Raw genomic sequence first — 16976 nt, forward strand, 5'->3', positions numbered from 1 at the left:
TTGCAAGATGTTCTATTTTTACGTGATTAAGATTGCAGTAAAGATGATGATTAAAAGTATTTTCAAGATGGTTACTGCATGCGAGATTTTAGAGAATAACTTGGGAAAGCATTACGTTTTACTTATTCATTCGAAATTACTTATTTTTCGTCCACTCACTCTAACGGTTTTTTTAAATGTTTTCCCCTGGGCCTTTCGTTTTCAAATGCCCAGTTTGCAGGCCAGTTTAGCTTGAGGTCGAGCGTACATGGGATTGAGGCATAGCTGTCATAGCTTCCGCATTATAAAAGTATCGGTCCTTTATCTTGTATTCTATTCTTTTGTACACCTGTACATTAGATTGCTCTGATAACCTATGATATTAATATTCTTAAGTTCAGAATTGTTTGTGAAATGGGAGATGTTGTGATTTAGGGAGCATGGTGGCTCCAGAAGATTAAGGGTGGATTATTTTAGAAGTGTAAATGTCTTTCTACAGGTTTTTGGGTAGTCCACTTTTAGAGGGAGTTCCGCCAAATTTTTGGTAGAATTTCTTATAAGGTGGGCCCCGCAGGGCCACTTTGGATTTCAAGGTGAAATCCGGGGCAGGTCCTGTCAGTTGGTATCAGAGCATTAGGTTGTAAGATTTTGTAGACTTGTTTCGATCTAGTTACCTTATATGCTTGATATTGCTCAATACCTCCCGAGTGATGGCCCGACTGCAACGGTTCCCCATCGTTTACTCTTCGGTGCTGAAGTATTCATCAAGTGTGTAAGGTACATGGTTAGTGATTTTCCTTCAGGTGCTATGCCTCTTATACGCCAACCTCATGGGGATTTCTCTGCGTATCAGATTGATTACATGTCTTGTACCTTTTCCTGGTTATGGTGATGTTAGATTACCTTACAGGTTTGAGTTATGCTACGAAATGTGATCTGAGGGAATGTGGTGGTTATCTCTCCCTCGATGTCAACAAGTTTGTTGGGGCAAGGTTTCAGGTGCAAGACTGGAGTTTGATTTTGTGTTTGATTGTTAGAGATGAGTGGGCATAGCTTTGGGCTGTCTCTGTTTGCTATAAATTGCTTTGGAATCAGAATTGTTGATGGAAATGGAATTAATAATATTAGTGGTTCTGACGTTAAACCAAGTTCCAGGAGTTGTGTTACATGATGTGATATGTCATGTAGGTGACATTTGGGATATCATTGACAGTTGTTGGAGATTACTTAGAAATCATGACTGGTTATCTTGGGCCTTTGACCTGACCATGATATTTGGATCTAGTTTTGTTCGGACTGGAAGAAATTGATTCTAGATACATTGACTTATAATTGATCCTTTAGAAGTTTTGGATCGTATTGAGTAAGGAGTTGGACAGAATTTAAGTTTTTGAAATAGTTTTATGTTTGAAACTTGAGTATTTAGTTGGACGCTTAGAGCTTTACAATCGAGTTACGATCTTTGGTAGTATTTAATTGAGAGGATTTGAAACAACTTTTGTATATGAGATTGTACCGATGCGTGTACTTAATTGGTTATCCGTTTTTGGCTGAAATGGTTGTACCTAAAATTGGAGAATAGCGGTAATGATATTGTTGGGTATTCATAATGGTGCAAGTGGAATTACTTGTGATACGGAGTATGATTCGAGTTATAAATTGTGGAGCCTTGAAGATTAATTGTGATAGATTCTTGGTGAAGTTTTTGCTAGACAGTTGGATTGTGATATTGTAAGAGTGGTTAGTGGAATAATTTTGAGGAAATAAGTTTCCCAGTTGGCTCCGAAAATATTTCTAATTAAGGTTTGACCAGAATTCTTGTTATATGTGGGTCAAACGTAATGCGGTTTGTCTTTGCAGTGACGTATTTCAACAGTGATTAAATGGAGGAATTGGATCGCCATGTGGTTAGATTAATTTCAGATCCAGGTATCGTTTCGTGTGATACGAGATGTTGGACGGGTGTCTGTTTTGCATCAAGGTTGTTGTTCGAGGAAAGACTCTGTAAACGGTGTTTTATCATTTAGGAAAATTGGTTGTTGCTTTAGTTGAATACGTATATTAACAGATTGCTTTGGAGGAATTAAGTGAGTTTTACTACCTTGGTACCGTTATTGGTGGTAATGGGTTAAACAGTTTGAAATTTAGTTTTCACTTTGATCGATCTTTCTACTGTGTGGTGGCCCTTGATTGGAGAAGTATAGAAAGTTGTTGGTACAATTGATATTTGGTCACCATCGCGGGTTTATAGGTACGATGACTTGGCAAGATGCTGGAGTTGAGTTTGGAAATTGTTTGTTTGGACTTGAGTTTTATCAAAGGTTTCAACCGACACTTGAAGTACTAACTGTTGAGCTACTATGGTTGAGTTGTGTTGTTGGATTAATGCTTAGCGAGTTGAGGTTTAGGAAATTTTGGTGCAATCTTAGTTAGCGCAGATTAGTTTTTGGAATTGTTGTTGTAGCTGGAATATTATTGAATAAGTGTTGTTAGAGGGCGGATCTTCAGCTCCTTTATCTTCAGTTTAGCGATGACAGAGTCGCTTGGGGATATCGGCTTTGAGCCATGCAAGGAGAGTTGGCTATACTCAAGTACTTGCAAGTTTGACGTTGATTATTGGAATATTATGGTTTGGAAACGCGGAGAAGAAAGAATTGACTACTTTGCTAGCAGTTTGGTACAGAAATTTTGAACATGAACAGGTGTGCGAAATGTGTCGCCTTATGGCCAGCAGGGTATATATCAAAGAAGTTTCTCTAGTTGACTTAGATGTCATCTCAAGGCTTTGATCAATGTTTTAGTTAGGTATCAAAGTAGCGCAAAGGAAGTGTAGTGGCCCCATAACCTACATGATTAAGAACTTATAGGTTGGTTCGAGGCTACTCTTTGATATGCTTGACAACTATGGGACCTCTACGTGCACGACATTCGATCAGAAATTTAAGCACAAACAGACAAAAAGCAAGTGCGGTTTTGTGGTTGCTAAGAAAATTGGTTGTTTCAGACATGTGGGTTATCAGTGAACATCTTGTGGTGTTTTATTAACTGTTGGACTTTCCATAAACCCGTGTACGAATTGAAATTGTATTAAGTGTGGGTAGATGTATTATCATCATGTTGTTGGTGAACAAAGTGGATCTTCACTGTACGAGTTATATGAAAAAGGGTATGAATGCTACTATTCAAATTGAATAGTTTGTGATATTCATACCATGAGTTAACTGAACTAGTATTTGACCTAAATTTCTTGACGCTGAAGTTGTGTACTTGTGAGTATGTACTACTACATAGTTTGGGGTTTTCAGTATATGTTTTTAGTTGCTTGTGTAATTGAGGTTGTTGAAATTATCAGTTGCTCCAGTCGTTGACTTAAGATTGCAAAGGGAAAACTTAACCCAAAGAAGATTTGATTTTCGTTATGCAGTTTCAAGGTGTAGTTCGTTCAAGTAACCGACCTTGATTTAGCCTTGAGTCTTTATTCTGGAAATTTTAGTAGGTGTTTCTGCTCACATAGTTGAACAGTTTACAGGTTGCTTCAAACATAATCCTTTGAAGATGTTCTTCCTCAGTTGTTAATTAAGGACTGTCAGTGATGAGTGGAAGTAAATCTACCTACTAAGACACTGAATTTAGTAAGAACGCTGTGGGAATTATTCAGATCGCAATATTTGGCTAGATTTCAGCTAGAGGATTGTTTCTTATAAGGGTTGATCTCCCTGTTCTAATTGGTCAAGTCTTGGATCAGTTTTGAAGGTAATTTCTACATGATTTGAGCAGATTTGCACATCTTTTCTGTGCCTTATCATCGCCACTGCTGTAGGATTGATGTGCTATTCATCTTCGTGACTGTTTACTATGGATTGACATGTGCACCCATCTCTACTTCAACAGCATGAAATTTCGATGACGAAATTTTTATAAGGAGGGGAGATTGTAACGTCCAGAACCTAAATTTACCAGTTTACGAGTCTTTCGATGGGTAAATGACATTTACATTTACTTTTTGGCTCCATTTCGACATTTTAGGGGGCCTTAAAAGTTGACTTTTTGTTCGGGTCAAAATTTAAGAAAATATTCTTCATAAAAGTTGTAGAGGACGTTAAACCGAGCGCGTGCATATGTGGTACGTAAAAATCGGAGTTCGTATGCGAAAGTTATAAGCGAAAAGGTAAAGTTACTGTTCATAGTAATTTTCTATAAATAGCCGAGTTACTGTGGTAAGTTTCCATTTTTGGAAACCTACCGGCTTTTCTCTCTCCTCTCCCCCGACCCTTTCTTCCTCTTCGGTTCGGTTTCTTCTTCTTCCGATTTCTCCCTTCTCCGGCCGACCCATGACGGAATCCGGGCACCGGCAAGCTCGCCTTCTCCTCCTTGTCATGCCTATGGTGGTGTCTTGCGGTGGCTCGACCGGAGGAGCTTGGAATTGAGCCGCGAAGATTACTGTAGCCGAACGGAGGTTTCGTCGATTTCCGGTGATTTCGGCCATCTCCGGCCACCAAACCGGCATCGAAGGTGTGGTTTTTGCCAAGGATCATTTTGCCCCTAGCCTTGTGCCACGATTTGCAGTGTGGAGGTCGAATTGAAGATTTGAAATTCTGGGTTACTATTCACGAATCGGGTTCAACCTTCTCCTTAATTGTTGAGGTACTTCTAGTCGTTTTCTGGATTTGTTGTAGTTGTGAAAGATGCTCAGAATGTTGAGATGATGTTGTGGATGAAATTTGGTGGCCATCGGAGGTGGTGGCCTGCGGCGCGTGGGCCCCACGCGCTGCCACTGTAGATGGCGCGTAGAGCAGGTTTTTTTTTATTCTTGTTTTTAGCCAATTAAATCCTATAAATATTGTAGAGCTTGTTTATGTGATTTTGGTGGACATTGGAGAAGTTTTGTATCGATTGTGAATTTTTCCGAATTTTAGAATTTCGGTTAACGATTTGCGAGAATCCGACAGCCGGATTTCTCTTGGTTCTGCCCTAGAACCTTTAAATTAATGAATTGGTGTTGATGGTGAAGTGTGGGTTAAATTGGAGAAGAAATGAAAATGTTGATTTATGAGAATAGGACATTGGAATCGTATTTAAATTCCGGATTGTTATTCATGAATTATAATTGTATACAGGGCGACGTGCCGAGCTACTGCTCGACGTAGGGAACCGGTAGCGTTGTCGCCTAAATAGTACTGTGAGTGGACATTTATTTTAAATTAAATGTGCATGCAGTATATTTTTATTTTCCGATTGAGGTTTATTATTTGAATTATTGAGTATTATGATTTTATGAGCTTGATTTCTTGAGATTTATTATGTTCTATGAGTTATTGAGTTGGGAAACGATTTTCGGGAAGTGATTGATTAAGGAAATATTATGAGAATTATTGATTTCGAATATCAGTTTATATGATGATATATGAGTACGAAGGATTTAACAAATATTTGAGCATGGTTGAATTATCGAGATTTATTGAGTTTTGAGCTTCGCACTTATCAGCCTTGGAATTAGATTGAGATTTCTTTTCCGAAAGCATTTATTGATTTACAGAGTATTTGATTTATGCTTTCGAGGATTTATTGAGATTTTGAGGTTTGAGAAAGCAAGTAATTGAAAGAGGTTGCTTCCAGTTTATCAAGGAGGCTATCTTTGGCGCATGCGTATATTAGCTGGTTGGCAGTCCCTTCCAGACTATATCCCGGTTTGCAGTCCCTTCCGATGCGTCATCTGGGTGGCAGTCCCTTCCAGACTATATCCCGGTTGGCAGTCCCTTCCAGACTATATCCCGGTTGGCAGTCCCTTCCGATGCGTTATCTGGGTGGCAGTCCCTACTAGATGACATGAGGTAGTTAGTTGGCAGTCCCTTCTAATTACCTGTGGTTAGTTGGCAGTCCCTTCTACCCACCGCCTCTTAATCCGGTTGGCAGTCCCTTCCGATGCGTCATCTGGGTGGCAGTCCCCCCTGATGGCATGAGATGACTAGACAGCAGTCCTTTCTAGTCATCAAACGAGCCTCTGGAAAAGGATGTTTTTTTTATAAGGATTGAGGATGAGATTATAAGAGTTTGCAAGATGTTCTATTTTTACGTGATTAAGATTGCAGTAAAGATGATGATTAAAAGTATTTTCAAGATGGTTACTGCATGCGAGATTTTAGAGAATAACTTGGGAAAACATTACGTTTTACTTATTCATTTGAAATTACTTATTTTTCGTCCACTCACTCTAACGGTTTTTTTAAATGTTTTCCCATGGGCCCTTCGTTTTCAAATGCCCCGTTTGCAGGCCAGTTTAGCTTGAGGTCGAGCGTACATGGGGTTGAGGCATAGCTGTCATAGCTTCCGCATTATAAAAGTATCGGTTCTTTATCTTGTATTCTATTCTTTTGTACGCCTGTACATTAGATTGCTCTGATAACCTATGATATTAATATTCTTAAGTTCAGAATTGTTTGTGAAATGGGAGATGTTGTGAATTAGGGAGCATGGTGGCTCCAGAAGATTAAGGGTGGATTATTTTAGAAGTGTAAATGTCTTTCTACAGGTTTTTGGGTAATCCACTTTTAGAGTGAGTTCCGCCAAATTTTTGGTAGAATTTCTTCTAAAGTGGGCCCCGCATGGCCACTATGGATTTCAAGGTGAAATCCGGGGCGGGTCCTGTCACCCGGCCCTAAATTTTGTTGACTTTGATTAGGCCCGACCCTAAGCCCTAATATTTAGGGTAGGGCCGGCCCTAGCGATAGGATCTGATATATCCAGAGCGAGGCCTCGCTCTGAAATTAAAGTGCGAGGTTGGAGTTTAGGGTCACTTTTCGGTCTCATATCCACATCTCGACCGTTCAGCTTTTAGGTACTAATGTAAAGATCATCTCTGCAAAATTTCAGCCAAATTGATGGTCGTTAAGACATTGATAACTGTCTTAAAGCTAGTACGGTTCAGGTTGGACAGATTCAGTTCATCTATTGGTTTAAGCTAGTTAGATACCTTAAAGATCAATAATTTGGCTGAAATTTTGCACAGATGATCTATACATTAGTACCTAAAAATTGAACGGTCGAGATGTAGATATGAGACCGAAAAGTGACCCTGAACTCCAACCTCGCACTTTAATTTCAGAGCGAGGCCTCGCTCTGGATAGGATATGTGTGTGTGTGTGTCAGTGTGTGTATATATATATATTGTGATAGGGAAAATGAAGTGTCAAGAATTGTACTTGTGTGGTTGAATGTTACCTTTCCTTCATATATTATCTGTCAAAATCTTCATGTTGATGTACAAGTAAATTAAGGACTGGCAGATTAGCAGATCACTAGGATGAATTAAAGGTAATTAATTTTCTTTCTTCATTATTCCTTTATCAAAATTTTGGGTGTATTACAGTGACAGTTAGGCGCACCCAATTGAAAAGTACCTCATGAAAAATGAAAGAAGAAGCAGGTTCATAGATTAATGTTACCGCTGTGTACATAAACGGTAATTATTAAGGTTGTTGAAGATGACTACTGGTGCCACTACTACTGAAAATCCTATGGCTCTCATCTGGTAAAACTATTAAGAACATTTCTGTTAAAAACAATAAAAATTACAGCAAGTCCCTCAGAGTCGTTCTCGCAACAGGAGCCGTTTTTTCCTGCATAAATTTACAAATGATTTGTTACAATGAGAAAGAACAGATGCTAATGCACAAGAGATAGCTTCTAGCCAAAGATTGCTAAGGAAGTAGATGATGTATGGAAGTTCATTACTGGATTGTGTGCATCTCTATAAAAATTGTTTGGATAGAGAAGATAATAAAATTGTAAAAGTGATCCTCCTGTTGCAAGCTAGTATGCGATTTCCCACAAAATCTATATAATGAGCCTAAAATGGTGTCTCTTTTTTTTTTTTTTTTTTTTTTTTTTTTGAGAATAGCCTAAAATGGTGTGTCTTGAAAAGGAGAAATACAAAAAAAAAAAAAAAAAAAAAAAAAAAAAAAAAAAAAATTTATCCTGATGAAGATATTAACACTGAGACCGATAAATGTTCATTTTTGTTAATTTGAGGTGAAAGATCTATTAAACAACGGAATGCAATGTAAGAAACACCAAATCCTTGAAGGTTGCATGCAAATCAGTTAAGCCTGATTAACCCATAAAAGTTGTGAGAAACTTGTTTCGACTATCAAATCTGTAAATCTTCCCGTCAAAAGAAATGTACTACATTAGCAAATTACCTGGATTCTAGTTTCCTGGTGGGAATCATAAAGAGGCCGGCCTCTCTCATCATATAGAATAAGGCCACTAAACCTCGGTAGCTCACACTTCTCCCCCATAAGTATAGGCCTTTGCCAAACAGGTGACTCCGAGTTATGGCTATGCCACCCCCCTTCCACCCCAATCCTCTTCTCCAGCAGCCGCCCCGCCGGTGTCATCTCCCTCCAGCTCCCTCCTCTTCTCTCCTCCCCCCACTTGCTCGCCTTACTCCACCGCACCGAGCCCACCAACGCCCTCTTTATCGAGCCCCAACCGCAGCTTGGCTCTGACCACTTGTACCCTAATGCCCCATTAGTCTCCTCTTGTCCCATCACCACAAGCTGCTGCTGTTGGTGCTTTCTCTGAGCCTTCTTTCTTAGCACAGTCATAGCCATGCAGAGACCGATAACGGCAAAGCCGGCAGACACCAAGAGAAGAAATGCTTGTTGGGTAGACAGCTTCCACTTATCTTCTAGTTCCCACAAAGCATCCATATACGTCCTCAGATTTCTTTCCTCAGTTTGTGATTGCTTTCCATATTTTTGTGAATATATTTGGAAAGGTGTAATGGAATAAGTTTCATTCTAGGTAGAATGAAATTTCACGTATATAGAAAGGTGAAAGCAATAATATGCATTCATGGAGTATTCACGTGAGGTTCCACCGCTAGCTGGCGTTTGGTGTCCATGGGGTTAGCTTGTAACTGGGATTCGAGATCGATTTAACCGTTGGGGATGGGGCATGGGAATTGTTCACCGTTTATGGCTAATAAAGACAGTCACGGAGTCTTCATGGTCCTTATTAAACTCTGATTTAAACGACGATCTGCTTCTCTCACTCTTTTCTTTAGGATGAGGTTATGAGCCGAGGAGGATAATTTGTTGTGTCGATAGAAATGGTCTGGCAAAATTTGAGAGAAGAGCTTTCCTAGCATTGTTCGTTGTTGTTGGTTACATTAGAAGAGATCAAATACCAACCCCAAATCTTATGTACGCATGTAGCATAGTCTATATTACCATCGGTTAATTAAATTTTGACCCATTAGACGATTAATAATGTTAAATGAATCACTTGCATTTCACTCTATGTGACACAACCATGACATTTAATGAAATCATCTTATATGTTAAAGTTAAACTATGTGTTACATCAGTTGCCACATAGCATTAGATGCAGATAGTATTTAAAAAATAGTTCTCTTAACATTATTTTTAGACAACTTGGTATTTACACTCTTAAAATGACACATTAAGATAGTTTTGATTATTTAATTAATTAATTTTTTACATTTGTCTAGAGAAAGGCACTCATTTCGTGCTAGACTGGCTTAGTACTTGGATGTATTTAAGCCATCTCCAGTAGGAAATGGCTATATTGGGGCCAGGGCTATAATTTAGCCCCAGAAATATTATTTTTTATTCTTGAAATAGTGAACCATCTCCAGTAAGGCAAGAGCTAAATTTTAGCCCTTTCAAGTATTTCATAGTTTTAAATTATATTTTTCAAATTTATCATTTTATTGTATTATAATAATATTTTAATTTAGACAAAAATTAATTTTGGAGACAAAAATTAATTTTTTTAAAGTGTATGTTTGGATGAGGTATTTATGTGGTATTTTTTATAACATTTTCGGATAGGATTTTTTAGTTTTCTTTTGATTATGTGGTTGCTTACTTTAATTTGTAATGAATAAAAGTTGCTTACTTCGCCCAATTTCCTCCTTCTCCTCACGATCTAGTTGTGAACTGAATCGATAACCATGTCACGTAACTGTAATTGGTCATGTAACTGGTCACGTAACTGACCATGTAACTGTAACTGGTCATGTAATTGATCACGTAAATCAAATTGGTTTCATTTAAACCAATAGAAAGATGCCACATGCCCCCCCCCCCCCCCCCCCCCCCCCCTTTTCCTTCTTCTAGCAGCCCATTTTCTCTACATTTGGGTCTGCTGCTGGGACCACAAATTCTGGACTAGGCCAGCCAAAGGGCTAAACATAGCCCTCTCACCAGCCCGATGGCATTTTCATGGCCCTTTGGCCCTTTTAAAACTTGCTATTGGAGATGAAATAAGGGCTAAATTATAGCCTTTGGCCCTCTAGATCTCCTTATTAGAGGTGGCCTTACCAGTTATCTGCTTTGCATTTAGCTACCGCTTATGCTGTGTTTATCGTGGATTCGTGGGCACGTTATCTAGTACATAGGAGGTGCATCCTTCCGTGTCTACTTATATTAAGGAAAAGTCCTGTATGGAGCACCAATTCCCACATTGGATTCTGAACCCAGTTCGTGTGTCGCTGAAAAGTGAATTACAGTTACCCAATAGTAGGTATCCAAAAATCTGGCATCTAGGTGCCGAACCTTCATTTTGATGTGAGCTCTTAAGGAAGTATATACATATATAGAGTAACTTTTACATTGAGTGACGACTCTTCCTCTCAAGACTTTTACATCACTAATATAAGGCCCACTTTCATGAGTTCATCCATGCTTGATGGATGGTTTTTGCAGTCAAGCTCTCTTTGCCTTTGCACTTGGGGAAGACAAAGTTGCACAATGGCGTATGAATGTTACTATACCTTCACCCAAATTATTACCGAGGCTTGGGTTCAAGTTCTAAGAGAAATAATCTCACCTCCGACTAAATGATGTATGAAGAAATCTTGAAAATCCCCTCTTGGTTGTGATTGTCAATGCATCGAAATAAATATTTCTTGTTTATATTTAATTGTGGAAATAAAAACCAAGGCTAAATGTGCACGTATAATAGAGATATCTTTGTTTAATGATCTGAGAGTGATAGGATTGAGATGCTTTCAACGGTGTTGAAACCGTGAACCTTCGGAGGGGCGATATGACAATATGTTGTGTCGAGCCCGTATCACTTTAGTAGTATACATAGAAAATCGACAGTGAGTTCATGTGGTAGAGGGCTAGTGAATGACACTTTCGTTGCCCATGGCCGATAAGGAAAGTAAATGAGAAATATTGATGTATTTTGGCTATGATCGGCAGTTGATTTGGTCTACCGTGTACAAGAGACCAGTGTTTTAGTTAAAAGTTGGAAATCCTGCAGGTAAGTATATCTAGGGCTGGGCACAGGCTGGGTCAAACTAAAATTTTACTGGGCCAGGGATCGGCTAGTTTTTTACGGTTCAGGCCTAAAGCTCGTTTTGCCATTAACAGGGACCTACCTGTTTCATTTCGGGCTAGGTTTCCGGGCTTTAGGGCCTGAACCTCTTGCTTTTTGCTAGGACGATCAGATGTCGGAGCATTAGACGCTAGCTGTCCGATCTGGTTCCATGGCAGATGTTGGCTATGGTACAATAGCCTTCCCATCAGAAGCCATGCTATAATGTTAACAGGGAGGAGAATTAGATAAATTAGATTTACTATAAAGATGAAGCCCAAATGTAATGGAAAAAAGATTGATAAAGATCAAAACAAAGAGAAAGATGTTACCAGTCAGGGAAAACATGGGAGGCATGAAATTCACCGAGTATGTGTACATGACTCGTGAGCCAGATTCGACAAGTTCCTTAATTAGCTGCATAAGAAAGGTCCAAATTAAGGCCCTAAAAACAGTGAAGCTTCATACATATTCGGTTGCTTCTGTTCTATAGAAATTGTCTACCTACGACTCTCATAGTGGTATCTATTGATGGCCCGGCTCTCTCAATAGAGTATTGTTGGTGTGTTCCAAATAGGTTGAAATCAACAGACCACAAACAACGTGTACAAGTAAAATGTCGATACGGCCGGCCAGGGAGCTTCGATCGATGTATTATGCTCCGATCCCACTATGAATATCTTTAAGGACGGATTCTTGACTTGCTAGCTTTGTCTAATAATGTATGGTCTGATTAAGATTTATCAAAGAAGCACATGCACCATGCATCAAGTAGCTATTATAATATTATGTGCTCACTGTCACCTCTTATTGAAGAATATGGTCTCGTCTGCATGTGGTGTGGTGTCCTCTATTGTTGTAAAGTCAGCATGGTACATTAAAGTCTACTGTTAGCAGCAGAATACTTTTGTTAGAGTCAGCATATGTAGGCAGCAGAAGATTTTGTTAGAGTTTACTGTTAGGACCATTCTTTTCTTCTATTGTTGTCTATTGTCAGAAGACTTTTGTTCTTAGTCTTTTACTCTTTTCCGCTGTCTATATGTGCTCAAGACTTGTAAAGCTTTAAACATAATCCAATACAAAGAAAAATTTCACCATCAGTTTGTGTTTTTCTACACCTCTTTTTCCTAATACTATGTGCTGTTTCCATCCAATATTCGGTTATTGAGGCAGTAGATTATGTTTATATAGTTCTTAGTCCCCTGGCTAGCTCGATCACTAGGGATTTTTCATCTCCAATGGCAAATCCAAATCCAAATCCAAATCCAAACCCAGTGAAAGTAGTTGAGGTTTGCAGAGTAGCTCCACAACCGGCCTCAGCCTCTATGTCACTTCCTCTAACCTTCTTTGATCTACTTTGGCTGAGGTTTGAACCCTTCCAACGCCTTTTCTTTTATGAAGCCTCTAACACAGCACTCTTCTTCAAATCCATACTTCCAAGGCTCAAAACCTCCCTATCACTCACTCTTCACCACTTTTCACCTCTCGCCGGAAACCTCACCTGGCCTGAAGACTCCCCTAAGCCAATTCTCAGCTATGTCAAAGGCAACACCGTTTCGCTCACAATAGCCGAGTACTACTCTAATGATGATGATGCTGGTCGTGATCATTTCCATCGTCTTTCGAGCAGCGACTTCCTTGAAGCAAAAGAATACTATTCTCTTGTGCCCCAACTGGATGTGTCTGACGATCGAGCCACGGCGCTGGCACTACAAATCACTCTCTTTCCGAATCGGGGGTTTTCGATTGGAACAGCCATGCACCATGCAGTCCTTGATGGCAATTCTTTAACCTTGTTTTTCAAATTGTGGGCTCACATATGCAGGCATCATGAACAACTTGCAACCTCCTCGTCTTTGTTAGCGGATGACCTAAAACCGTGTTACACTGATAGATTGGTCATCGAGGACCCATTGGGGCTCGAAGCAATCTATTCGAAGCAATGGCTCGACATGGGCGAGCCTAACAACCGAAGCTTAAAGGTTTGGGAAATTAAATCTCCACCAGGCTCGATTAGAGCTACCTTTGAATTCACAAAAGCAAAAATACAAACACTTGGGCAGCATGTGAAGACTGTAATGAATTCTGATTCACTTCATTTGTCAGCGTTTGCTCTAACATGTGCCTATACTTGGGTTTGCTTAGTCAAGGCAGAAGAAACCAAATGTGAGAAAGTATTTATATACCTCAGCGCCGACTACAGGTCTCGCTTAGATCCTCCTATATCTGCTAATTACTTTGGAAATTGCACCGGGGGCTGTGCAGCAGTTGCAGAAACAAAAGGGCTACTAGGGGAAGATGGGTTCGTTGTGGCTTTAAAGGCAATTAGTGAAGCTATTATGGGTTTGAAAAATGAGGGAGTACTTCTCGATGGGGCTGAGAGTTGGCTTTCGAAGTTGTGTACTGTGCAAGGTAGTGATAGGATTTTTTCGACTGCTGGCTCGCCTCGGTTTGGGATTTATGAGACTGATTTTGGATGGGGAAGACCAAAGAGGACTGAGGTGCTTACCATAGACAAGACAGGATCTATCTCTTTTTCAGATAGCAAGAATGGTGGTGGAGGCGTTGAGGTTGGGCTGGTTTTGGAAGAGCATCTTATGGGAGTTTTTGCTTCTCTATTTGCCAAGGGTCTTATTCATACACCTTTGATTAATTAACTCTTGAAGCTATATTTGTGTATTGTTATTGTACGATTTGTACCACTACCTGGTTTTCAGTCTCTCTGTTGGAGGTGGATTATTTACTCTGTTGATGCCGAGATTTACCGACTGTTAAGATTAATAAAGGAGGAAATAATTTGATTAATTGTTGGTGTTTTTCCTCCGGCTCTGCATTGCTTCAAGGATATTGATAGAGATATTGGCACCTGCAACCTGGCTAGAAAATCTAAAAGCCGACATGGCTTGTTAATACATTTTGGTTTATTTATTTATTTTTTTCTTCAAAAAAATGCATAGCCAATATATTGATCAAAAGCCAGAATGGCCCTTACATACCCTTCCGCTGCCATCTATAGACAGACAAGAAGATGTGTCAGTACCCACAGTGGTACATAGAACTAGGTCACTCATTTGGCATTAAATACATCGAAATAGCATGAATCTTCTATCGGTACTACTCCGGAGAATTCGATAGAGGCACAAAAGTGCATACCTCCCTAAAAAGTTATGGACTTATTGGAAGTAAAATAATTACTATCCTATAGTTCCTTAAAAAAAGGGGGAAAAAAAAACTAACTAGCCCAATTGGCCCACAGAAGACAGAAGCCTAGGCCCAAATTGCGGAACCGGCCCTGTTCCACCTCTATCTCCCTGCGCTGAGGACGCCGCACGCCGCAAGCAGTCCACTGCCACGACCGCACCCTATCGTCGCCGCCCACTTCAAGGACCACCGCATACCACGCCGCCACCACCTCGAGGACAAAGTCGAACTCGGAAAGCACCAGACCCGATCCAAAAAGAAACAGAGCCCTTGCACCCCTAGAGTGCCGATTGCACCCCGACAACGACGATGCGCTGCTGCCGATGCCTGGAGCCAAACACCAGCCTGCGACGCCCCGTAACCCGGACAACAAGACTCCCCCAGCCACAAAGAAGCTTTGAACCAAGCAAAACTAGATCTGGCGATCAGACTTCAAGCCACTGTGAATCCAAGAAGCCAGAGGACCCTAGACCATCATCACCCGTCTAGCAGCCTCACAGTGACGACCATGCTAGCCCCACAGATGCGGAGTGCCACCGGACGAGAGAAACTCGGCTAAACCTCAATCAAAGTCCGAGCGTGTGCGGCGTGTTCTGTCTCTCACAGAGAAAGAGAGAGAAACGGTTGGGTTTAGTCACGTTGGTTTAGTTTTTGTTAAAGAGGGGAAATGCTCAAATACTAATTGTACGTTTTTTTTTTTGAAATATCAGTATCTACATATCTATCAGAATTTTGGAAAAAAAAAGCTAGATATTGGAAATATCTGGGATATTCTGGAAAAAAAAAAAATTGAAAAAGGGCAGTTCTAGTTGGACCTCCAAATTTACTATTTAGACCTCTCATACTTAGTACACCTCTAATTTACTTTTTAGAATACTTGAAAAGCTAAGTAGACCTTCTTATTTTTATCAAAACACCCTTGAACATGAGATACAACAATCTATTACTCTACTTTTTATCTGTATCTTCAACCACGAGAAGAAGAATGAATCAAAATCGCATGATATTGCTCTCTTATAAGTAAGTCTCTCCTCCACCAAAATTAATCAGAGGGTTAGTTCTCAATCTTGATGTTGTTGAAATCCCTTTGAATTTGCTAAAAGAATGATTTCAAGGGTTTTGGGTTGGAAGATCGAGTAATAACTATATCATAATATTCAATGAATTTAGTTTTGGAATTTCAGATTGTTTTGAATTTAATTTTTTATTAAATGATAATTATTATTTTTACTTAATTTTTTTAAATAAATTATAAAACTATATAGGTAATATAAGAAAATTCCGGAAAATAAAAATTTAATTGAATGTTATATTTGGGTAGGTAAGAAGAGTTTTTATTTTTTTATTTTTTTATTTTTTTATCTCTGTGTTCTTATTTGTCTTTTCATATGTCTTGACAAAGTCTAATAATAATTAAAAAAAGTTGGAGGTCCAAATATCAAATTTGGAGGTCCAACTAGATACCACCCGAAAATTCAAATTTTGGATTTACATGTAAATAGATATAATATCAACTTCATCTACATCCAAAAAGAGATTTTAGATGGTTGAAAAGATGCTCGTTGGTCTACGAAAGTATAATGATCAGATCAAGACATATGACCCATATAATACGAATTATAGTGAGGAATATAATAGTCATACATCTCTTTTGAGCTACCGACTGTTTCTCTTATTGATTATATATCCATAAGAGTTATAGCCAAATTCATTGTTATCTTCATTAGATTCGATTGAAGTCCCACTGCGCTCTGTGCCTAAACTGATAGAGTCAAAACTTAAGGCAAGTGAAACAACATTAGATGAGGTAGTTTGATCATCAGTTGCACCACTAGTCATCATCCCATAAACAATCTTTTCTTGAACACCATGGCCAGCTGTTTTAGTTCCATGGTCTTCATCTTGGGTAACATGATCAAAATTACTTTCACAGGTATCTTAGTTCAATTCTCACTCCTCACTCAGAATCCCTTCAAGGATTTCTACTCTCCTACATTCGTTTCGAGGGGATTACTCCTCACCTAAATTTTCCTTGAGGGGATATCTCCTCACCCAGATTTTCTTGAGGAGATTACTCCTCACCCATATTGACCTTGAGGGGATATCTCCTCACCCAGATTTCTTTGAGGAGATTACTCCTCACTCATATTGACCTTGAGGGGATTTCTCCTCACACAGATTATCCTTTAGAGAATTACTTTACTCCTCATCTAAATTTGCCATGAGGGGATATCTCCTGTGATGACTTAGATTTTTGTTATTAATTCCTTGCAATTAATAATGGACCAATTTGTACAAAATATTGTTCTTATCTCTTGTTCATATGTTATTCGTGAAATAGAATTAGTTCGGACGAATATTGCTGGGAAACGGTTTGCTTTCGGGAGCTTGAAGGTTGACTTTTTATTCATTATTATTTTGTAGAAACTTCCTTCACGAAAATT

General features: G+C 39.3%; 2 protein-coding genes across 2 annotated transcripts; one reads left to right on the forward strand and one right to left on the reverse strand.

Annotated features, from left to right (window-relative positions):
- Nucleotides 1-7347: 7347 nt before the first annotated feature.
- LOC133728865 (uncharacterized) lies at nt 7348-9027 on the reverse strand. The gene is made up of 2 exons (XM_062156294.1): nt 8178-9027; nt 7348-7595 (listed from the first exon to the last, which is right to left on the reverse strand). Exons 1-2 carry the CDS (start codon nt 8688-8690, stop codon nt 7548-7550), a joined length of 561 nt encoding a protein of 186 aa, XP_062012278.1. The 5' UTR covers nt 8691-9027; the 3' UTR covers nt 7348-7547.
- A 3353-nt stretch (nt 9028-12380) lies between these two features.
- On the forward strand, nt 12381-14197 carry LOC133732703 (phenolic glucoside malonyltransferase 1-like). Its single transcript, XM_062160282.1, has one exon. It carries the CDS (start codon nt 12570-12572, stop codon nt 13986-13988), a length of 1419 nt encoding a protein of 472 aa, XP_062016266.1. The 5' UTR covers nt 12381-12569; the 3' UTR covers nt 13989-14197.
- The last annotated feature ends 2779 nt before the right edge of the window (nt 14198-16976 follow it).

This window comes from Rosa rugosa, chromosome 2 (genome assembly GCF_958449725.1).
Source record: "Rosa rugosa chromosome 2, drRosRugo1.1, whole genome shotgun sequence".
Taxonomy (NCBI): Eukaryota; Viridiplantae; Streptophyta; class Magnoliopsida; order Rosales; family Rosaceae; genus Rosa; species Rosa rugosa.